The sequence below is a fragment of the Takifugu flavidus genome, chromosome 15 (genome assembly GCF_003711565.1).
Source record: "Takifugu flavidus isolate HTHZ2018 chromosome 15, ASM371156v2, whole genome shotgun sequence".
Classification (NCBI taxonomy): domain Eukaryota; kingdom Metazoa; phylum Chordata; class Actinopteri; order Tetraodontiformes; family Tetraodontidae; genus Takifugu; species Takifugu flavidus.
In genome coordinates, this window is record NC_079534.1 from 9,872,688 (window position 1) to 9,896,588 (window position 23,901).

General features: G+C 40.8%; 2 protein-coding genes and 1 long non-coding RNA gene across 5 annotated transcripts in view; 2 read left to right on the forward strand and 1 right to left on the reverse strand.

Annotated features, from left to right (window-relative positions):
• usp33 (ubiquitin specific peptidase 33) lies at nt 1-16,627 on the forward strand. The gene is made up of 24 exons (XM_057056660.1): nt 1-161; nt 1,369-1,468; nt 1,693-1,746; nt 1,841-1,903; nt 4,387-4,536; nt 5,341-5,449; nt 5,687-5,756; nt 6,954-7,067; nt 7,277-7,355; nt 7,997-8,438; nt 9,283-9,411; nt 9,488-9,603; nt 10,772-10,944; nt 11,034-11,104; nt 11,180-11,213; nt 11,304-11,349; nt 11,446-11,626; nt 11,757-11,883; nt 12,062-12,231; nt 13,350-13,431; nt 13,532-13,640; nt 14,450-14,552; nt 15,094-15,162; nt 15,307-16,627. Exons 2-24 carry the CDS (start codon nt 1,385-1,387, stop codon nt 15,462-15,464), a joined length of 2,733 nt encoding a protein of 910 aa, XP_056912640.1. The 5' UTR covers nt 1-161; nt 1,369-1,384; the 3' UTR covers nt 15,465-16,627.
• On the reverse strand, nt 786-4,046 carry LOC130538770 (uncharacterized). Its single transcript, XR_008953977.1, has 3 exons — nt 3,244-4,046; nt 2,674-2,720; nt 786-2,234 (listed from the first exon to the last, which is right to left on the reverse strand). It is a non-coding gene; the product is annotated as an uncharacterized LOC130538770 (long non-coding RNA).
• Nucleotides 16,536-23,901, forward strand: part of zzz3 (zinc finger, ZZ-type containing 3) — a 17,313-nt gene continuing 9,947 nt past the window's right edge. For 2 of the 3 annotated variants that reach the window (XM_057056656.1, XM_057056659.1), the window contains exons 1-2: nt 16,536-16,773; nt 19,570-21,244. In XM_057056656.1, coding sequence (XP_056912636.1) covers nt 19,635-21,244 — 1,610 coding nt within the window. In that variant the 5' untranslated portion in view covers nt 16,536-16,773; nt 19,570-19,634. Of the gene's footprint in view, nt 16,774-17,034; nt 17,253-19,569; nt 21,245-23,901 lie in introns of those variants that run through there. The other variant, XM_057056657.1, reaches the window with a different exon arrangement.

The following is a 23,901-nucleotide window of genomic DNA, read 5'->3' on the forward strand; positions in this document are numbered from 1 at the left end:
AAAGTAAAGAGGCGGAGTCGCCGGTAACGTTAGCAACCACACCGAGGTCCAGGGACTGTCATCAGAATGGTCTTAAATATGTCTACATCATCATACTAATGCTATTTTTTGTGGCTACGACTGAAACTACTTGAAGGGAGTTGTTTGTTGTCCTTGTACCGGTAGGAAACGACACATGTTTTTCAAAGCTATTTCGCTGCTGGTCATTTAGATGAAGTCATTTTGGCAACCGTGATAACCATGTAATACGGGAACGTCAGCTGGCTAACGCAGCTAGCTTATATGCTACTAGCGACATGACTATATAATACCAAAATTCATCCACTGAAAATCTACGATGTGGTTACATAAACGCAATTGGGCTACAAGGAAAACGATTCCAATATCTTCCAAATAGACAAACGTTATCTGCGAACGGTTGCTAATCACTACGTGACGCTGTCATTCCTTCGCCACGGTTTTGACAGATCAATTTAAACAGTCGACTAGGCCAAGGCCTTAACTATCTGTAACTATTATAGATTGCTACCACAACATAATCGGTTGCCTCTCTTTTTCCAGTAGCACCGCTAGATAATTTGCAGGACAGTTTTACGTTTTAGGGAATATTCTGCACGGCTACATTTGCCTAGCATTTCATTAGCTGCCATGCACTATTAGCTGCATTTGCTTGACAATTGTGATTTTCTGCTATTAATGGGCCACTTATTAAAATGCTATTATTGTAATAACCAATATAACAATGTATTACCCTTTAAATACAATATATTTTCATGTCTAATTAAAGCAACGTGCTAGTTTGGCGTGTCTCCCGGAGCATCGGTTCTTGTCCATCGCCCGGTTTGTGGCAACGCCCCAATTGTAGCACCTCTTTGTGGATCACCCAGTTCATTTATTACATTACCTTTGCCCAATAGCTGTGGGTGGGCTTAATCTACCAGTTGAATAAATTATTACAATGTCTGTTATAAGCAGTTGTAATAGTGTCTTAATATTGGAGACTCAAAGAATTGATTGATTTAACTTTAAAGTTTTGCACCAGTGTAACCTACAGTTGTACATAATAGCTGTCTTAATCTTCTTTTTACTTGGTTACACTTTTCAGTAATCAGTACAAAAGGATAACATTAGGATTACACACACACACACACACGCACACACGTGTGTGTTTATATATATGTTGCTGATTTCCCAGGAGTTGATGACAGCTGTGGCGTAATGACAAAAGGCCTGTTTCTGCTTTTTCTCTCAGACAAGTTGTGTGGTGCTTATTCAGGTTGCATTAGGAAGGGTCTGTTGCAGTCATATTACTGTTGAATGTTGAAGGATATCTGAATTTAATGTTCTCATTGAAACCTCTTTTTTCAGATTTGTAAACTTAGCTATGGCACCAGTGTCCAGCTGTGATTGTCCCCATTTGGATTGTGTAGGAGAGGTCACTAAGGAGGAACTTATTCAGAAATCCCACGTATGTAACCCTTAAATCACCCTCCTCCCCTTTAACACTGTCCTTAGTTTTTTCAGCATTTGATCTGACAGTGTTAGTAAAGCATTGACATTTCCTCCAAGATCCTTACATTTATTAAAAGTGTGACTCATTTTAAATTCCTTTGTTTGCATTTAAAGGCAATTGAACCTCTATTATTTTTAGTTTGCAAATGGGGTCAAAATTGTGGATTATTGTGTTTCCAGGGACAGTGCCAAGATTGTAAAGTTGGAGGACCAAATTTGTGGGCATGCTTGGAGGTAAGAAAAATGCTTGCTCAAAGTGAGAAAATACATTGAAGATCCTTTAAACTCTTTATAATAGCAGAAATATACTCATTTGGTTTTTCCCTAGAATGGCTGCATGTATGTTGGCTGCGGAGAATCTCATGCTGACCACAGCACCGTGCATTCCCAGGTGAGAGAGCTTCTGCAAGCTTTAACTTTAGATGCTAAAATGGCTTGGGTACAGCAACTGTAGTGTCCTGGGTGATCTGACTCAACAACACATTAGCTGAAGCGCTAGCAGAATCCCCAGCTAACTTACACTCCGCATTAATGCGGTATTTTAAGTTGGAAGTGCCTCAGTGAAAAGAAAACTCCTTCTTTGTAGAGTGTGCATTATATTTTGTCAGTTGAATGTGCAATCTTGGGGTTTTTGTACCTCGAAAGGGCCGACGTGCTGTTTAGCATCTTCCCTCTTTATCGGTTGCTTCTGCTGCCTGTCGCTACCAGGTCAAACAAACAGCCTGAAATGCATTACCAAAGATATTCATAGTCATTTTCGACTGAAAATGGTTTAAACGCATTAAAATTTTAATCAGATCAAGCATGAGTACTCATCAATACACTGAAACAAAGTAGAAAACAGTGCAAAACAGGCGATTCTGATCAATTTTATCCTTTTTATTGCCACATCCATGTTTGTTGCACTGTCAACAGTGACAGCCGCGATTTTATTAACTATGTCATATTCTTGTAGTGTCACTAATCAGCCACCACTTGTCCTGCTTGTTGACTGCTTTTGTATGGGGACCCTTCTGTCTCAGCCCTCCCTCTAAGATATAATGTACCTGTACTGTAAGATAGTGGTTTTGTGTCATGCTTGTCCAACCATCACTTGTTGTGGCTACTTTGCACTGTCATTTCCACCTTGTACCATGCAAGAATCCAATTACTGTAAAGTACCTCTGGGGGGAGGTGTGTAGTTTGGATTCGTAGTCCAGGCCATCTCCCTGCAGACAAAGATTCAAAATGATAGTAACTTACTGTACAAGTTTACAAGCATTAAACCTTTTACTCTATTATACAACCTTACACTTAATCTATTTCCAACCTAAATCTTAAAATATTTAAGATTATTATAAAATATCTATTATCTGCACTGCAGCATGTACATTCTGTTTAACAGATTTGTTTTGATTTAATTCTGGACAGGTTTATTCATTACATTATTAAAACTACCTGAATGACAAAGACTGGACCACTGAGAAAGGATGAAGTCCTCTCACAACAAACTGTCACAGCCTGGTGACGCTCCATATGTTGTCTTTGGTCATTTGGCTCATTGGCCTCTTTCAGGGCAGGACTCTGTAGGGGCAGCTGTCTGACATTGCAGGACATCAAACACCACACATTCCTTAAGTTCACTGCTGCGCAGTCTTCACTGTTGTTAGGTTGGAAGTGTAACCTCTTTGGTAACATTCATTTCTCAAAGTCACTGGAATCACCAATCTCTCGATTGAAATGAAGCCAAACCTTTGACTGCTTTTCTTGGTCCATTTCCTGTTGCTGGTACCTGCTTCTAGCTCCCACTAGCTCGACTGTCTGCTGCAGGTCTACCGTGTTGACAACATGCAGCGTCATGTGACGTAGACGTATAACAGACAAGTCCTAGCAGATATCCAAAATCCATAAGCAGCAGTTGGGCAAAATGAGTGCATTTAGGAACCGAAAAACAGAACTAAAATATTTTTTTATGGGTACACCCTACTTAATAGATTTATTTCAGTTCCTGCTTATAACCAAATGTCAGTACCCATCCCTACCCAGAATATAAGGAGTTTACTCATGACACTGTCAAGAGACAATGCCACAGATGCTGACTAAGTCGGAGAAACTGTCCAGAGACCACCCACCTGTGGTCAAAATGACATTTACTTTTGCTGAGTACCGGTATATTGCCCTGGATATCCAGCCGCTATCTGTGGTTGAAGGTTCGGGATTCCAGCTTTTCTGCATACTGGAGCCATACTGGAAGTGCAAGCCATACCCATATCACAGGCATGGTGTTACCGAAGTGAGAGCTTCGCCACATAGATTTGGAGTCAGCTCAATGTCTCTCATCAGCATGACTACACATGGGATTGATGATGTTTTTAAGCTACAGAGCCACCCTGCGTGCACAATTCAGAGGTTAGCAAAACAGCCAGGCCATTGCAGATAAGCTTGTTATGCTTCAGACTTGGAGCATTCGTAACAGTGCAGTCCATGTTGTGCTGTGAGATAACACAAAGAACAAGGTGTAAAGCATGAGTGATGTGGAGCTTCCAAGCCTCCCATGTTTTATATTTTATTTTGCTTCATGGATGAATATTTTGTTTTAAAGTTAAATATGTGGCAAAGCTGTTAAAAACACATACCCGGAAAGTAGCAGTTTTTACAGGTTTGTTGTTGATTAATGTGTCAAATACTGAGATTTTGGGAGAAAAGTAACTGTGTTCTGCAAATGTCCTGTCTCTTGGTGCCAGTGTCCCCACCACTCTGCCAACTGCTGTGTACTTGCTTGTGCTTGTTGCCCTGCTCCACAGCCTACAACATACTTTGTGTGTTTAGTTTAAAAACAGCTTTACATGTACTTCCTAACTCACCCACACTGACAGCCCCTTTCTGTTTCTGTAGGAGACGAGGCACAACCTTACAGTGAACCTTACAACACTTCGTGTGTGGTGTTACGCTTGCAGCAAGGAGGTTTTCTTGGAGCGTAAACTTGGACCCCATTCTCTTCATGTCAGTGGTGAAGTGCTCCCATCTCCAAAGGATCCTGGTCAGGTAGGAGCCAGCTAGATCAAATTTGGTCTTTAGTACACACTGTTCTGGTATGAATTTGGTAGCTGTGCCTTCAGTGGGGACTTGACCCAACTTAATCTTTTATCACTGCTAACACATCATAATTATAGAAATCATCAATACTATATAAACATACAATGTAAAAAGATGTGTCATTACTGAAAGAGGCCTTTCGTGTATTGAAAGTGGATCACATTTTTACTATAGCAGGAACTACAGTTAAGAAAAACCCAAACCTCTACAATACAATAGGGTTCTGTGGCTCTGCGTCAACCTGGAGAAGGTTGTAGCTGGGAATTTTATCCGATATGTCGGAAACACGCTAATGGACAGGAACATTATATACCCTCAAACACAACCCAAAAAGCACTTGGGCTTATTAAGTTGACTTAGCAACACATACAGGCTGAAATCTGATGGGACAAAAAAATCTAACTTCCACATAAGCATACTGGAAGCAGAGCAGCCAATAGAAAAGCTAAGAAATGAAGAGAATAGACTGTTGGGAATAAAATAAATACAATTTAATTGCAAAAAATAAATGCAATTTCATAATTGTAGGTCAGTCCTGACAGTGTTTAGGCCCAGAAAAAAAAGCCTTTCTCACCACCAACCACTCTCATCGATATTCTTTTATTTTGATTAACAGCATGTGATGACCTTCAACCTCAAATTGATGAATATATCTAATGACATATTTATTTGGTGTCTGGATTCATGGTTATACTAAACTTGAACAATATTGGACACAATCTGTGCATTTTTTTTTAACTGGGACTGCTCCAGGATGATAACAGGATGGCTAGGAGCCCAACCTCTCTAAAGGTTTCTACCAGTGGAGCATGTGAAGACGTGGACATGGAGACAGAGGAAGAGGATGACCTGCGTGCCAAAGGTCTGAATGATACAAAAAGACAGGATGACATTTCTATTGTTAGCGAAGATAATTGTTCTCTGTCTTTTCCTGTAATTTAGTGGACTATACCTGCTACACTTTGTGCTAGTCGCTTAATTAATCATTTTCTTTTAATTATTAGGTTTAAAGCAGAATGTTTTAAATGTGTAGACTTTCTATTTTCCAATCATTAGAGTGGTGTGTCTTAATTTCCCTGGCATTTACCACCTCCCTCAGGTCTGACAGGGCTGAAAAACATTGGCAACACATGCTACATGAATGCTGCCCTCCAGGCCCTGTCCAACTGGTAAGACCTCTGTTGAACTGACTTCTCATTCTTTGACCTTTGCACTTTTCTTTTGATACGCAGAGCTACTTTACTATATTACAGTGACCACGCATCTGCTTTAATAAAATATCAACAAATTCTGGAAGTAAATATAACATGTTTGTAAAAAAAAGCTGCCGTAATTTAGGAATAGCTAATACAAATGGATTTTGATCCAAAACACATCTCTACGTCCACTTAAAATCCCATTCATTTTCTGACTGAAACGTCAATTGCAGTCCAGGAGTCATTTGTGGAAAAAATGCATGAAAATCCTTCAAACAAAGGAGATCCGATTGCTTAAGTGTTGTCATTGACAGTGTCGCCAAACTTGTGTTGCCAAACTTTTGCATCCATCTGTATGAACAATCAAAGATACAGTGAGTGCTTTTATCAATACAGCCAGAAAAAATCCAGTCCCAGCTGATTTTTAACCTTAAAAATATTGAGACTGGAATTTGCATTCATTTTTATCACAATATAATTATTCATAATTTCTGTGAATAATAAAATCCTCACACAGCTCAAGGTTTCATGGCATTTTTCGTTTAAATAAATAGAAAATAAAGAAAAGTGTAGGTAACTTATTCAGTTGACACCCAACATCCTCTAACTTTATAAAACTGAGGGAAACTATGCAGAAATTTATTTCTTCCCTTGATAGCAGAAAACTCTGAGCTGAATAATGACCTGACGGATACTCAAATTATCAACACTCACAAAAACAGACATCAAAGCACTAAAGTTCCCTTATTCTGGCAGTATGTGAAACTTCCTTCTATTTTTGGGACATGATTTAGATTGCAAATTCTGACCCACATATTTTCCCATTTTGATAAATTGTTTATTCAGACTTCTATATCACAACAGAATATTTGTTGTGGAGTCTAAAGCTGAGGGAAGTTGGGACAGAAATTAAAGAGTGTCTGCAGTGGAACCTAATGAAAAAGAAAACCCTCGAAGAAAATTCAAGAAACAATTGGCAATTAATACACAACACAGCAAGTTTTTACTTAACCATCAATTTAATAGGAATTTCAGGAGTACCCAAATTGTGCATGCCACAATGTAACTTTTAATATTCAATATTCAGCCTGTGAATAAATGTGTTTCATTGGTTATGTCCTGAATATGGCCCCTTTTTGTCACATGCTATTTCTCCCTCTCCAACTGTAGCCCACCCTTGACACAGTTCTTTCTTGAATGTGGTGGAATGGTGAGAACAGACAAGAAGCCTGCACTGTGCAAAAGCTACCAGAAACTCGTGTCAGACCTGTGGCACAAGAACAGGTGGGCCGTTGTTGTTTTCTTGGATCTTTTTGATTTTGTGGCTAATTGGGTTTGAAAAGACTTGTAGTGCACACTTGGATTATTTGCTTTTGTTTTGTGTTTCACCGCAAGTTTATTTTAAATCCTCACCAGAGACCCATTTCTGTTGTAGCCAGGCTTGATTTCAACATTAGACGTCACACATTTTGTGTCCTTTTTTCACACTGCAGATCGTCCTATGTGGTCCCAACCAACTTATTCCAGGGGATCAAGGCAATAAACCCAATGTTTCGTGGCTACTCTCAACAAGTAAGCCATTGCAGATACTAATGTTTACTGCCATATAACACATTTAATATAAAATAGGTTACACATAGTCACATGTGCTTTCAAAGGCATGGTTGAGGCTTTTAATTCTAGGTTAAATTAATCTGATTTTTTCCTCTGGCAAATCATTAAATTAATATTATTATTATTTTTTACAGTTGCTAAAACAGTAACATTAATATTTTAAAATGAAAAATCTGTATAATGCAGAAAATGAATTTAGAGATTTGGGTACTTGAGAAGAGGTTTTGCTTTCTGTGTGTCGCTTTAAGTAATTGTGCTATGCCTGTCATTTTAGTGTGTTGCAATTGGAAAAAACTGTAATACTCTGCTGATATACTGTGAAATATTTGTCAATTCTAATAATAAATTTAACCAGCAGGGGGACATGCAGCAAAATAGAACATGATTTGTGTATGATTTGTAAGTGAGGAAGACAAAGCTGGACCGCAGCTGATTAAAAGTTGAGCACACCCTCATTGTTCAAGAAAACATGTTTCATTCTTGTGAATGAAATGAGACATCTTTTTAATTGTGGGAAATATGTTTCATACATTCTCATAAACTGAATAAACTTGCTGCTTTTACTAATTTATATATCAAAATTATCCTTCTGCTGCAAGGACTCACAGGAGTTTCTGCGTTGTTTGATGGATCAACTTCATGAGGAGCTGAAAGAACCAATGACAGAGCCTTATGGGCATTCCAATACAGCCATGATAGACGGCAACCCAGAGGAAGACAATCACAGTCAGTCAGATGATTTCCAGTCATGCGAGTCCTGTGACAGTAGCGAGCGGGCTGATAGTGAGGTCCGTGTTGGAAACATGCTGAGAGACGACACTAATGAGGCAGAGATGCTTATTCCTGAGCAAGATGAGATCCATGCCACCCAGGAATGGCAAAAGGAGAAAAACATGATCAATGATTTATACCGCTCCAGTATCCAAAGTGTTATGGGTGGAGGCACTGGAGTGGACATGGACAAAGATGTTGATACCACAACTGAGACCACACCCATCATCAGCTGCCAGGGAGCCATGAAGTTCCAGGGCAGAGCATCAGGTAATTATGGAGAGGTCAGCCCTTTCACACTGCATGAAGGGTGTTTTTGGCACTGTGAAAGGATAGTCACAGCATTTAGGTTCAGAAATGAGAGGCTCATCTCACTTCGCTGGCAATATGAAAGCTGTCCCACGTGGTCCTGCTAAATGACCCAATGTCATTGGCCTACCAACCTGACATGTTCTGATTTTGTCACTGGACATTCTATCAAAAGAGACTGATCTGTGAAGGGCAGAGATTTTTTTCACTCTTTTTCAACCATTCAGCCATCTAAATCAAATGTGTAACTTCATGATATTTAAAGTACATAATGGTCAGAAAAACCCACCATTTTGGGAAAATCTTTATACCTAGAGCTTGTGTGGTGATACTTGTTTTTAATTGACCACGACAGCGGCGTGACTAGATCACGAGCTCTGTAAGCTGCTCAGCTTCCCTGGAGAAAATGCAATTCAGTAGCAAATTACGGGCAGTGTTATTTATCGTTATACTGGCATCCGCAGTGAGTGGCCTTTTTATGAACTTTGCAAATTAATATACGGCCACTCCGCATTTGGAAGCCCCCTGGGTGTCTCCAGCTTGCTAGCTTCTGCGTCGTCCACTGATATCAAGCATATATACAATGCTTAAATGCCAATCAAAGGTGGTTGAGATGCATTACAAAATCCCACATTAATGTGCCAATTTCAGTGTGAAAGCGGTAGTTGGGTTTCTTCAATTACAGAAAAATTAAGTTTAAATGTGTGTTTCTGCTTCTTTTTTGAGTTTTACATTGACAAAAAGTTCACATTTAAATGGGATTAAACTTTTCCTGTTTGGATCAATCTACATGATCCCTTCCCAGACATCCAGATGTCCAACATCACAAAACCACAGAGTCCAGTCCTGATGGAGGGACACATTCCTAAACTGTCAAGCAGCCCACCAAAAACTGCCTCAGGATGGCATAGCCTAAACCCTGCACACAAGAAAGGTATTTTTGTTTAATCAGAGGCTGTAACATCTGAGTTGTCCTGCACAGTTTTGCTTTATTTCTTTCTTATTCACAGCAGTGACCACATTTTCCCAACCAAAGAACAAGCATCAGAAGAAATATCGCAGCGTTGTCTCTGATGTGTTTGATGGAACAATTGTCAGCTCTGTTCAGTGCCTCACCTGTGATCGGGTTAGTGTGTACACGTCACTGAATGGATGACATTAACAGGAATAGGGAGCACTGATGGCTTCATGTCAAAAATAATCTAAAAGTCCCAAAAATCAAAAACAATATGAATATCCACCATGTTGATTAGCTGACTGCTCCAACTCATTCAGTGCATTTACATGCATGCAAGAAAACCGTATTCCTGTGTTAGTTTGATTGCATAATATGCATGTGGGTGCCTTAATGTCTCATTATCCTTATGCATCTGCATTGCATCATCTATGAATGCCGCAGGGATGCAACATGCATCTACCCAAAGTTCTGACTTTGCAGAGGGACCGCAGGCCAGCGGAGCCCTAATTGGTTCACCAAACTACGTCATTTCTGGGTGTCGCTTTTCTGATTTTACTTTGTATTGTTTCTGAACTTTTCACATTTTGGCCAGGGTGATCTAAATTCATTCACTTTTAATTTAGTGTAAACACAGAAGCTGGTCCATAGCCTTTGTAGACCCATTTTAGCTAAACATCAAATGGAATATCAACTCGCTCATACTGTGTTTTCGGTTTGTTATTGGATCAAGCGATGTCTTGTTTTACGTCTTTTTGCATCACTTTCTAATTGAATTGAAAGTGATTGACTGTAAATAGAAGTAAAGAATGTTGCCCTTCTTCGTCGTTTTGATTTAAACTCAGAAAGTTGCACAGAGAAGCACATGAGAGGCTGCTAAAATTGCCATGCGCCACCATTGCAATTGCCCACCATTTAAGCAGAAAGTTGCATAGAGAACCTGTGGTATAAACAGGACGACAGTCCGCAAAAACATGAACAATGAAACCCATCTATGTAGGAAACCTGAACCTGATGCTGCTGACAGGGTAAGCAGAAGCATAATGAGACATTTAGCTCAATTAAAATTGGTCCAGAGAACTGAAAGCCAGACTAACACTCCCAGATAGCTTGCTTAGTGCTGTAAACTGCTTTGTAGACAGAGTCCAATTGCATAATTTATTCATGCCAATTGAATGAGAAGTGGAGTCCAATTTAGATGTGCATGCAAACACATTTATTGTTAACAGACTAAAACAAAAAGATCTAATGAAGAGGAGCTCTTATTATAGAAGCATGTAAAGTTGCACTGCCTTTTGACCAAAGATGAAGCTTGACAGCCTGTATTTCTTGCCGCCAGGTGTCTGTGACCTTGGAGAACTTCCAGGATATCTCATTGCCCATCCCAGGGAAGGAAGACTTGGCCAAGCTTCATTCATCCACACACCAGACTTCTCTGGTTAAAGCTGGCTCATGTGGGGAGGCTTATGCCCCACAGGGCTGGATTGCATTTGTTATGGAATACATAAAGAGGTATTTTTATAATATGGATTTATTGCTTGCATTACCACTAGAAGCTTTAAGTTTTTTACTTAATTTCAGAACTCTTTTTCTATTCTCAGCTGGTTCTGGGGGCCTGTAGTTACACTACAGGACTGTCTTGCAGCTTTCTTTGCCAGAGATGAACTCAAAGGTAAACCAGGGGCTGTAAATCTGCTCTACCAGCACAAACAATAAACATGAGGTCTAAATAACTTCTTTGTTTTAGGAGACAATATGTACAGCTGTGAAAAATGCAAGAAGTGAGTAAAACTTAATGAATCCTAAGTAGTAATTTCACATGGATACAAGGAAAACTGGAGTCATTTTATCCTCATCTCTTTCACTCTTAGATTACGAAATGGGGTCAAATTTTGTAAGATGCAGAACTTGCCAGAGGTACAAATATGAGCGCTTCATGTCATTAAAAAATATTTTTATCATTATCCAGTGGTTTTCAAAATTGGAATGTGTATGTGTGTTTCTGTGCTGCAGATCCTCTGTATCCACTTGAAGCGATTCAGACATGAATTAATGTTCTCCACTAAGATAAGCACCCATGTCTCCTTCCCGCTCGAGGGACTGGACTTGCAGCCATTTCTGGCTAAAGACAGCTTTTCCCAGACCACCAACTATGACCTTCTCTCAGTCATCTGTCACCATGGCACTGCCAGCAGTGAGTCGGCAGATCTCTCTTCTGTTGGCACCCACCAGTGTCCCTCATTCATTATTCACTGGATATATTTGCTATCTAGAGTACTTATTAGGTTTATGCTCTTCTGAATAATTTTTCTCTTTAATCCCAGGTGGCCACTACATAGCCTACTGCAGGAATGATGAGAACAACCTGTGGTACGAGTTTGATGACCATAGAGTGACTGAGGTCTCTGAGTCCTGTGTCCAGAATGCCGAGGCATATGTGCTCTTCTATAAGTATGCTAATTTGTTGTATTTATGCTAAAAATGTAATGAAATGTGTGAATCATCAAAAAATGGGCATGTGACAACATGTACAATTCTTTCAGATATTCAGATGAACCACCATGTTTCCATATTCACAACACACAAGCTACTATTAATTTCTGTTTAATCAGAAGTTTACTTATTGCAGAAAGAGTAACGAAGAGGCACTGAAAGAACGCAGGAGGGTATCAGTTTTATACAACATGATGGAGCCCAGCCTCTTGCAGTTCTACATTTCCCGCCAGTGGCTGAACAAATTCAAGACCTTTGCAGAGCCAGGGCCTATTTCAAATACGGACTTCCTGTGTTCACATGGAGGTATGTGTCTGTGCAATTATCATAATCAAATGGCTCAGAGGTCCATGAACAGCAACCCTTTTAGGATCTACTGTCTCTTGCCACTGATTTTTGCTTTTAAGAAGGAGTATGCTGGAGTAAAAACTTTATATAATACAATTGCTGCAGATAATACTTCTCATTCTCCCTGGGTGGACCCCCCCCCCATCCCCGCAAAATAGAGAATAAAGATATGGTCACTTTTTGTATCTATATATGCAATATTGCAACCACTGCATTTAGCATTCTATGTGCAGTAGTTGGCATGGAAGCCGATCCCTTATGTGTTTTTTATCAGAGATCCGAGCTGTTTATTCAGACTTGGCTTACTTGGAGCCTCTGCCAGCCTGGCCCAGCACTGCTCGCTCCATTTTAGCCACAGCTGGATCTGGCTGCTGTCTCTACGTGATTTGAGATTTTATTCACCAGATTCTTGTGGGTTGTCCCTCTAACCCCAATCATTGACAGCGCTTTCCAGGAAATCCCCTGCAACAGACCTCCACAGGAAATTTCCAGGCTTACATTGCCGCTCACGGATGGGGGATTTTTAGGGTCCCTCTGATGGCCACCTGCTTTGATGGCTGGGACTAGAATGTGATATTGGATCAGAAGGTGGTTATGGCAATCTCCATAACCATGCCTTACAGGGTAAACTCTCATCTCCAAGTCCTTATCTGTACCAAGGATCCCTAAACAACGAAAATGCTGATGAAGCTGGGGCATTTGTCTTGGGCCTTCAAGCCCCTTTGCTTCCTCCCCTCCAGCCCATTAGCCAGTTGTGTCCCTTCATATTGAGGGATCTTCCCTGGACAATGTCCTACCAGGTTTGGCTACCCTGCTGTTTTATGGCTACTGCCTTGGCTTGGCTTTCCTCCTCCCGCCACTGCCCTTATCTCTTTCTGCACCATTCTCCTCCGGACCTTTGCATTTGCCTCCTTCGAGCTTGCTCCGGTTTTTTGACAAAGGAGCAAAGTGTTATTACAATGTGTAGTAGTCAGTAAAAGATATTTCAATAGCCAGAGTGTATCCTATTGTAAACCTATGTGGCATCTACACATTTTTTCAAATGTCTAAGTTAGATGTTTTGCTCTTTCCATCAGGTGTACCACCAAACAAAGCATCATTCATTGATGACTTAATAGTAATGCTGCCACAAAATGTGTGGGATCATCTTTACAGCAAGTAAGTACAATAACAATGCCAACAAAGACTGTTGTCTCAGTTTGCAGTACAACTTCTGTTGTTAGGTTGATGTTTGTGACATATGGACCACTCCCTGCAGGTACGGAGGCGGGCCAGCTGTCAACCACCTGTATGTTTGCCACACATGTCAGATGGAGATAGAAAAATTTGAGAAACGGCGTAAATCAGAGCTTGACATGTTTGTCAGGGTAAGCCTTCTAATCATATGCTCACTAACAACAAGGAATATGGATCTTTAGCAAGAGTATTATAAATCTTAGCTATAAATATTACTTTTGTAGTGTTTTATACCAATAGAGGCTTTTGGATATAAGTGTCTATTGGTGTATAGGCATTGTATTTCATTTGCTTATAGGCTTCAAGACAGTAGTTGTTGAGAGGTGTGACCCTGTTGAAAGTCTTATTAGTAAAGCATTGCAACAAACACTACTGCAGTTTGTATAGTTGCTCAGCTGTTAAGAAGAGGTGTGTATGCACGTGTTTATTCATACACATGTAACAGTGGGGATGCGTTTTCCTATGTCATCTGGATTTGTCGAGCCTGTTGCATCACTGCAGTATGAAACTTGCTGATGTCATCAAGACAGAGATGAAAAAAACAGCATGTTTGGAAAAAGGCACATTTGCCTATTAGTGTGTGTGTGTGTGTGTGTGTGTGCGTGTGTGTGTGTGTGTGTGTGTGTGTGTGTGTGTGTGAAGATAAAAGTGGACCAAGGAGCTCCAAGAATTTTTAAATCTTTTTCTCAAAAATAACTGCCTGGGACCTGCCGTCCACAGCAACAGCAATCCAGAAGTGAAATAAAAATAAATACAATAAATAGTACCAGGGAGAATTATGAAATCCATTCAGTGTTGTGTTAAGACTGTCCCTATTAAATCAAAATGCTAACTTTTTCTTTCCTGTCAATTCTTTCACCCTCTCTTCACCTTTCCCTCTTCTTTCTACGGGTTACTCCTCCCCCATTTCCTCTCCCTCTGGCCTCTCATTTCTGTGTAGCTGAACAAGGCCTTCCAGGAGGACGAGTCTCCAGCAGTCATATACTGCATCAGCATGCAGTGGTTTCGTGAGTGGGAGGGATTTGTCAAAGGGAAAGACAATGGTAATTGGATATGCTCGTTTTCCACCTCAAGAAATTATTGAAACATTTCTTCTGTCACCTGATCCTAACATTCACATCAGAGAACACAGCAAAGCAATGCTTGAATTAACTCCTACCAAAAGGGGTTTGCATGTATTGAAATGTATTGCTCCTTTTTTGATCTTTTAATTTATCTTCCGATAATTTGGTCTGGTCCCTGGATTGGGGGTTTCCACCTGCTCCAGAAAAATGAAGTGTCAAAACATATTTGAGCTTCTTGCACTCCTTCCTTTTCCCTTCCTTGCTGACTATTGTCATATCTATTTATAGCAGCTTGCATTTGGCGCTGCTGCAGTTGTTTTTTCTCTGACTTTTGCTCCTTTTGATTTTTGCTTTTGGTCCGCAACAATCACTGTATATTATTTTTTTGAAAAGTGAGACCAAAACATTTGGCATTTTAATATTCTTTAATTGCACTTTGAAACATTTATCAGTGATAATTTGAATAATGGCACCTATTAGCACTGTAATTACTCCACAATTTGTCTTTTTATTTTGAAAGAGCCCCCAGGACCTGTAGACAACACCAAGATTTCTGTAAACAAGAATGGCCATTTAACTCTAAAACAAGGTATTATTTTCCACCTTGATCAAATGTTGTTATTCCCATGTTCAAAGATAATATAAGTAAATCTGAATGGATTGAATGAGGATCAGTCAATAAACTGAGAGAAATTTCAGCTGTGACCATACATGTGCTTTCGTCTCTGTCCAGGGGCAGACTCAGGACAGATATCTGAAGAGACATGGAACTTTCTCCACTCCATTTATGGTGGCGGTCCACTTGTGACAGTTCACCCAAACATCAGTCATCAAGAAGCAGAGTCGTCGCTGTCCGAGGAGAAGATCGAGGTGGAGACACGCTCCATTTAATTAGGCACTGCAACAGAAAGCAAAGAGTTGCCTTTTATTTTGCACTTCATTTTATTTTCCTAAAGTCTCTGAAGCAAAGGACTCCATGCGCACCAATGAGTCAGCCTTTAGACTGCTGACAAACGGAATTAACATGTCAGAAAACAAGTTTGTCCCAATGAAACAAATCTGTCCTATACTCTTAAATGATGGTTATCACTGTTGTATTGTCCTATGATTTCTCAAGTGAGCATTGAATTTATGTGCAGCTACAATTCCACTGTATGCCATACATATTTTATTTTCCCCTCTTGACCAAAATGACCACATACTGTATGTCCATGACACCTGTTGCCGGAATTGATTAATCACAATGAAGCTTGTTATAGAGTGGCTTTCCAGTTGTTCAGTGAATCTAGGAGAGTAAAAGGTGACAGTTAAGGTCAGGAAATCTTAAGGTTTTAAAGGGACTAATGACATTGTCTCAGGAATTAACTTTGTTGGTTTTTTTTTCTTTTGCACTGTTCTGTAGAAGTACACATTTACATGCTTATGCAAATATCTGGTTTGTATTTGAATGTACCAGTACTGATCATATATTGGTCAAGTTTCAGCACTTATACAAGGGAAGTTTTTCTTTTCTACGATGTTGATTATTCAAAAATGTTGCGAGCACGGTCAGTTAGGAGTGCATGCTTAATCAGTCGGATTCATTTGTCGTCTCGCATCGATGCATGTCAAAGCGAAGCTGGTCGTCATGTGTGCAGCCAAGCCCCAATCTTTCCGGACCTATCGTTAAATTGGATAGCTCCCAAACACATATTGCATTATGTAACCAGCATTTCCATCATCGATCCATTTAATTAAAGGCATTATTTTTGTGTGCGGGCATGGTATTGCTAGATCTGTCGGTAATTAGCCGGTAAACTGAATGCTCCACTGCAATTTCGTCTTTTAGCAGGTGAATGTCAGCCGAGTAGGATCTGTTTTGACTTTTTGCGGGTTGACACTATTAAAACAAAATAAAATACTTAAATCTCCGTCACCTAGATTTTTTTTTCTTTTCTCAAACCATTTTCGTTATTTTGGACTGACGCCTATATGAAGACAATGGAATTGGAAAAGTCGAGTAACATGTAATGTACAACGTAAAAAGTGAATAAAAAGCTACAAATGTAAGGAAATGTGTTCCAGTTTCACTCTTGACGATGTTCAAATGGGAACAGTATAATATTGGTCAGCGCCGTTGAATCAGCTCACACACCCCGACTAGTTGACTGGGCTGAAAACATGGCTGCGGCCGAACGTGCAGCAAATTTACGGAAGTGAGGTATGTGTAATTCTTTAGCTACAAACGCTGTTTAGAAGGACCGCTCAATTTCGGTGGTTGTTGGAAAACATATGGCAAACTTGTATTAGTTCTCCAAAAATCAATACGGGAAATATTCTTAAGCACTCAAATACACTGGAAAAGTTATGGTGAGAATAATCAGCTAGCTGGTTCGGCTTGCTAAGCTAATATTGAGCTGTTGCGGCTAATCTAGCAGCAAAGAGTACACTAATGTAACACTGGTTAACCAAAGTGCTCCTGTCTGGAGCGGATCGAACATGAACCTCAGCGCAGTCACCACTCTATCCATAACGTATTATCAGTAGACATAAAGCGTGTAACTGTTTACTAGCCATCACACATTCGTTATGTCAATAAGCTAACGTTACTAGTGGCGCTACGGCAGAATTCGCCACGATTCTGTTCCGCACCATGCAGATAGCTTTAACAGGGAAACTAGCCGACAAGAACCGTCGAAGGTAACATTAGCCGAACTGGCTAACTAATTCTTTCAGACAAATTGCTTGTTTCTTTAATGGTTTGTCCCCGGGAATGGTTAATTTGTATAGGCACTTCCCTCAGTAATTTGTTGTCTCGGGCATTAATTCATTATATCGGGCATTGACAGCAGACACTTGGTTATGGCTATCCCGCTAGGACACGTATCGTCTGGCTGGAAGTTGGTCACGCTAGCCATTAGCTAGCTCGCCAGCCAAATGAAACACCTCGGTTGTGTGTGGTTTGATCATTAATCTCAATTTCAGAATATTGCGGGTGCTTATTCGTATTAACTTCACCCGTGGCGCGTGGAGCAGTAACCTAGTTTAGCCACTTAGCTTCAGCCTCTACCTGCCAACAACTTTTGTCCGTACTGTTAGCTATTCCCCTTGGTAGGTCTACCAGCAGGAACCCGTGGTCTCTTTTTGTTGTTGGCACTAGGCCTCATGTAAATCATTAACTACAGGTCAGCAGCAGGGCTCAACACTCCAATATGTGGGGAGGGGAAGCAGCACGTCGGGTGTTTTATGGCTCTTTGGTCACAAACGTTAGCTTTTCCCAGTTGTAGCTTCGGACTTAACTTGGGAGTTGGGTCTTCACGTACGCACAGTCGCCTTTATTGATCATTGTGGAGGAATAATTTGTAAATCTTGATCTGTCATGTTCGTGTAATCACGTGGTGATGGAGCTCCAAACGTGCTGAAGTTGCAGAACAGGAAGTGGCTTTGACTGTCACACGCTTCCACCATGGTGATGCTTCATGTTAAGCCCGGTGACCATGCTCAGCACCTCTCATTAAACCCCACATCAGTCCCAAATGTGTGCCAAGATCATTCTCAAAGAAGCTGTTAGCTATAAATTCCCTGTTTCTCCAAAAGATTTGCAAGTATGCTGCATCTGTCTCTTTCTGTTCTCAGTAGAAGGTGCACAAACATCAGGTTTTGGGTAATTGATCATATAAAAAAATAAATTGATGCATTCTTGGGCTGGCATAAAGTAAGAGCAGAATCTGTAAATGTCAAGGTGCCATTTATGATGTCCTGGGCATGTTGCTATCATCTACCAGGAACAGTAAGAGCCTGGAGAAATGAGGTACAGCTCCCAACATTTGAAACCTGGAGGTGATGCTGTTGTTTTCTTTCTAAAATCCCTTTTTGGACTTTTTAGAACATTGGGAAGAGTTTAGAGATTCTTGTTCCGTTCAGCCTGTTACAACGATGCACTAGTTGCATTTTTTGGAAGGGTTCCTGCACGTTACAGCAGAGGAGGGCCTTTTCTTCAAGGTTGCTAATGTAATTTAAAGAAGGATCATTTAATCAGAAATCTGAATCAACAGTGGGTTAAGTCTGATATTAGTATTACTTTTAATGCTATTACAGTATTTATTACCTGCTCTTCTATTGCACTGCTTTATGGCTTTGTCTGTATATATATAGTTATAGCTTTCATTAACAAACCAAACTGCCACTGTGTTATTGCACATTAAAATCAGCTTATACACATTATATATTCTGTAATTTTCTGTTTTATTCTAAATACTTGTTTTGTAAGATAGTTTAGAGATATCAACTGTAACTGCTGTAATATCAACATTCAAGCAGGATGACGTTGACAGTGACACCGGTCACACCTCGATTCTAATAATTTAAATTCTTTTCACTCTATAATAGTTGGACTAATTTTGTGTCAGGAAAGGAATTGCCCCGTATTAAACCGTTCTAAATGTCCACACTCCTGAAACCTTTGTGTGCATTTTTCTCCGGATGCACGGCTTAAAGCGTCTGCAGCCTGTTGGTTCCCTCATCCTGTGGGAATAGTTTACCTTGCTCTGCACAGCTATCTATGCTCAGTTGAATAGAAGTATCAGAGTATATCGTTTGTCCAACTCAAGCAACCTTGGAACTATTTAATCCTGCAGGAAGTCAAAAGATGCTTCTTCTTGTCAGCTTTATTGCCAAAAGGTTGCTGAAGTTTTCATTAAACGGTGGGACAATAGAAATCTGTACAGAGCTGGGTTGAGACGGGTCGTTTTGCCTGTGTTTAGCAGGCGTTGCCTGGAAACGATAACAGGCTGAATCAATACCTCTGTGGAGTAAGCTGAGAAATGACCTGATTACTATTTAACAAGTGCCATTTGATGAATGCTTTTATATGATAATGCCCCAGGTACCATTTATAGATTAATATTTAACTTGGCTGACCCGGCAGACCTTGAACAAATAGTGTTTTGTGACTGCTGGACTGCAAAGCTTGGCTAGATATTTTTACTTAAGTGCATGTGTTCTGTGTGTTTTGTAGTTGCCCACTTTCTGCTGCAGAGGAGAGCGCACCAGGATGAGGAGACTGTAGGGACCTGCCGTAGTATGGCCGCATCCCGTTCCTCGCGCGTCACAAGGTCGTCAGTGGGGCTCAATGGATTGGATGAGAACTTTTGCGGTCGAACCCTCAGGAATCGTAGTATTGCCCAACCAGAGGAAACGTCAGTGTGTCCGCTACCGAGGGCTCGCTCTCCCAAGAAGAAACCAGAGTGGAGACAGGAGTCAAAGCCAGATGCTAAGCAGGATATTAAACAGGACACGAAACAGGATGCCAAACACGAGACAAAGCAGGATGCCAAGGATTACACTAGACATGAAGGCCAGCATCAGCCATCATTGCAGGGCAAGGTAACTGATTTGAATGCTTCTCTGTCAGAGGCAGTGCAATGGATGGGCTCCAGGAAACGGGGCATGTCCTGTTTAGAAAATGACACAAGTCCTGAGAAGGCTGAGAACTGTGATAGAGGGACGGGATCATCTGATACCATTCCTCAGATCAAAAAAACCAAACGGTGCTCCCACTCTGGTGATTTTCAGGGACAGGAGAAGGACACTGACCTCCTGAGACCTGAAAGTCCAGCTTCTGTGCCAGAGCCAAACAAGGACAGTCATTGTGAAGGAGTTCACAGCCAAAACGCTGCTAAGGCAGATGTGTCGGCAGACTCTGGAAACGTGGAACGCGAGCCGATCACTGGGACAGCGGATGATGGTCATGTTCAGCTTGTTCGATCAGAGCAGGCCTCAGACACTCACAAGACCTCTAATGGACTTGGAGAGAACAAAGCTGAGGAACTCAGTGGAGCAAATAACGAGCCTGCCTCCGTCAATGACTACCCGTCACTGCCTAACGGCAGCCAAATAGGTGACCCTTCATCCCCCGACCTCTCTGTGCCTTCTAAAAACTCTGCCCCTCTACAGTTGGAGGTGTCTGGTTCAGGGGAATTGCTAGCATCTTCTATGTCAACTTTTGAGGCAATTGAAGAAGACTCTGTTCCTGAGCTGACAGTTGCCACAGAGCAGGAAGTGGAGGAGGTTGAAGTGGATGTGGTAGGTGAATCATTATGTCTAGCACATGAGGAGCTGGTGATGGAGACTGAGAACGACAGTAACGGCCAGGAAGCTGCTGCTCCATCATCCTCCACCCGCACCATAATCAACAGTAGTCCAATCAGCAACAACTCAGGAGAAACTACACCCCCATTCACAACAGGTCCCTCCCCCACAGAGCCAGGGTGCAACCCTCCATTATCCAGCACCCCCCCCTCTTTCACAGAGCTCTATGAACACAGATATACCTTGCGGACTTCGCCCAGGAGGGTTGCCAATAGTGGTAAAGTCACGTCCACCAAAGTTGGTTCTCCACCCAGGGACAATGGTACACTGACAGAAGAGGGAGAGATGGTGGTTGGACCAGGGGCGGAATGCCTCGTGGTTGAGGAGTCTGATCTTTTGGGCTCTGCTGGTCCCTCCATAGAGGAGCCAGTATCCTCTGTGGAGAACCCCTGTGATGGGGCAGATGATTTAGAAGGAGTGCCTATGGAAGAGACTGAAAGAGGCCAAGAGATGACACAGAGCCAGGCTGCAAAAGAGGAAGAGGAGGAACCAGACGTGTATTTTTTTGAGTCGGATCACCTGGCTCTTAAACATAACAAAGAGTATGTGAGATCTTCATGTTGGTTTGTGACTTTCACAAATGTTCAACTCTGGATTCTAATGAACTATCATTTGCTGGCAGGTTTTACAGTGGATACAGGATGTATCCACAGCCTATTAAAGTTTTCACTGCTGTCAAAATTACATTTTTTTTTAAAACAAAACATTTTATTGAGGGTAGGCCAAAATCAGAATTTAAGAATCTTTTGAAAATTAATTTAAAAAAGGAGAAATTGAAATATCACAGGGAGAAAATTATTCACAATGGGTTTTTTTTGTCACCCTTCCATTTCTGTTGTTCAGGTTTGAGTAGGTTCTACATTAGAGTCTTTATGTGTTGAATTACCAGTAACTACGTTCAACCCATTTTTTAAGGCACACAACTGTCTAAATAAGGCCTTAAAGCTCCTAGTACATGTCAGCAAAATGAGATATCCATGAGCTGCACAGCTACTCACACCCTGGGAGTCTTTCAGGTGTGTTTTTGAAAATGCTCCTCTTTCTCCTGTCTCTCACAAGAATCTTCCACTGGCCCTCTGCCATAGAGCCAAGCTTTGGGCCATGGCTGTGGGTCCAAATCCTTCCCTGTCTCCATAGAGGATCTCTAGAGCTCAGTCAGAGTGATCTTTGCGGGTCATAGGCTACATTCAGACTGCAGGTTTTAATGCTTAATTTGGATTTAGGCACTAAATGCTCCAAACTGCCAATGGTAAAGTATTAGCTGTAGAAATCTAGTGTGTAGACGAGCAGATGATCACAGAGCTATTGTGAGTCACTCTCGTAGAGCATCTTATTTGATGTGTATATGTCTTATAACATTAATTACATTACACTTAAAGGAGCACACTTGCAATGTGTAAACTGTGAGAGGTCTACCCTCCCCTAGCTGATATTCAAAATGAAACCCCTGATTATTCAACCAGACTGGTGAAGAAACTTTTCTCCACATGTGTATGGAAAGTATACATGGTATTCTGTTATGTCTGATTTTTTTTTTTAAATTTTCCCAGCCGCTAAAGGGCAAAAATACATTTCTTCTCGCAAGTTTGAATATTGTTCACACTTCTCAAATGACTCTAACCCGCCGGTCTGTAAAGTGGTGCTGAAGGAAGCACCATTTCCTCAGCTTCACCCATAATTAACTAAGTGATATAATGGAAGTTAGTAAAACCTCAACAGTCTGGTCATGAATACTGATGCTGCTGTTGGGATTTTGTCACTCAGGGTGTCATGGCGTGACTAACGGGCCAACCTTGTCTCTCACCCCAGGCAGTTCTCAAATGTGTTGTGAAGTTTTCGCATTTTAAGGCTTGGTGGAAAAATTTTAAATCCCACCAGGTGTGAAAGTAGGTTGGAATGATCCGACGATTGCTCTGATAGAATTTCTTAAGGAATGGAGTTACCAAGTATGGAGAGAGTGGCTGCTTCTTAAGAGTGCATCCAAACCTAATTATTATTCCATTTTGTGCAAGAAAACTCATTCTACATTATTTCATCACCTACATTAGTGTCTCCTCCATAACCGCTATCAGTCATTCTCTGTGAATCTTAGAATCGCCAGTCTTTTGAACTCGCATATCAAGGAATTGCAAGTATGAGTGGCACTCATGCTTTGGGAGGCAGTCAGAAATATATTGCAATTTTTATTTTGCGTTCAGGATTTTGAGCTTTCTTTGTGCCATTCACTTTGAATATTAAACCTTTAGTTTGACATGATTTGGTTTTGAAGAACTGTCAGAGAGCCTTTTTCATGGAATTATTTTTGGAAATCCACATTTCATGTGAAATTTAGAAACAGAAACCTTGGCAATCCATGTCATTGTGTCTTTGTGGAGGGGGGGTTAGTTCTCACTGTACAGCTTTTAACTTTACCTTCAAACTACCTACCGAGTTATATAATTTATTCCCGTTCTGCATGGTGCTGTGTTCATGTAAATGAGTTGCTATTGTTTGGTCTGCAGAAGTGGTGCTTTACCTTGGCTCTGCTGATTGCCTGCTTCCTCTCTACTCACTAAGCAGCTGTCAGAGGTGGTTGCCTCTGTTGCTGTCAGACTTTGTTTCTCTGTGTATTGGTTGTCATGAAGCATGTGATTGGTTGATGTTTCTCAGGCTGTGCTCAGTCAGGCATTGTTAATGCTGGTGGATCATCTTTTCATGTTCTTCATATGAAGAAGGGCAGACATCATCCAAAGTCCCTTTGTCTTCAATGCTAGTTGCAAAAAGCTTGCATTTGGGGGTGGAATTTTATTCTCATCTTTTATTACAAGGTAATTTAATTAAACCTGTATGACCTGCTTGGCAAGAAGAATATTAGAAAGCAGTTATTTTAGGAAGTATGACTGAGCATTTAAAAGTTGGTGAATAAAGTTTGACAAAAGACATGAATGATTGATGCGATACGCAGCATTTAGGACGCAACGCCATTTGGATATTTCAGAAACCTGTTTACTCTCTTTTATTGTCATTCATTTACATGGGAATGTTGATATCTTGGGTATAATTTCAGTCAATAGCTGAATGTCAGCGGACCTTAAGCCCACAAGATGGCAATGAAATACTCAGCTTGTCCCAGGACATCTGGTTGGACTCCAATTTGCTTTGAATCAGGGCCAGGTCATTCTCATTTAACTAAATAATTCAATGACAGGTCACCAGTTCT

Bases quoted from the DNA above. Each gene is read 5' to 3' on its own strand.
- usp33 (XM_057056660.1), top strand. From the start codon at position 1,385: ATGGCACCAGTGTCCAGCTGTGATTGTCCCCATTTGGATTGTGTAGGA. The intron at 1,747-1,840 runs GTAAGAAAAATG...GTTTTTCCCTAG, and splicing joins ATTTGTGGGCATGCTTGGAG to AATGGCTGCATGTATGTTGG. The intron at 7,356-7,996 runs GTAAGCCATTGC...TTCTGCTGCAAG, and splicing joins TTCGTGGCTACTCTCAACAA to GACTCACAGGAGTTTCTGCG.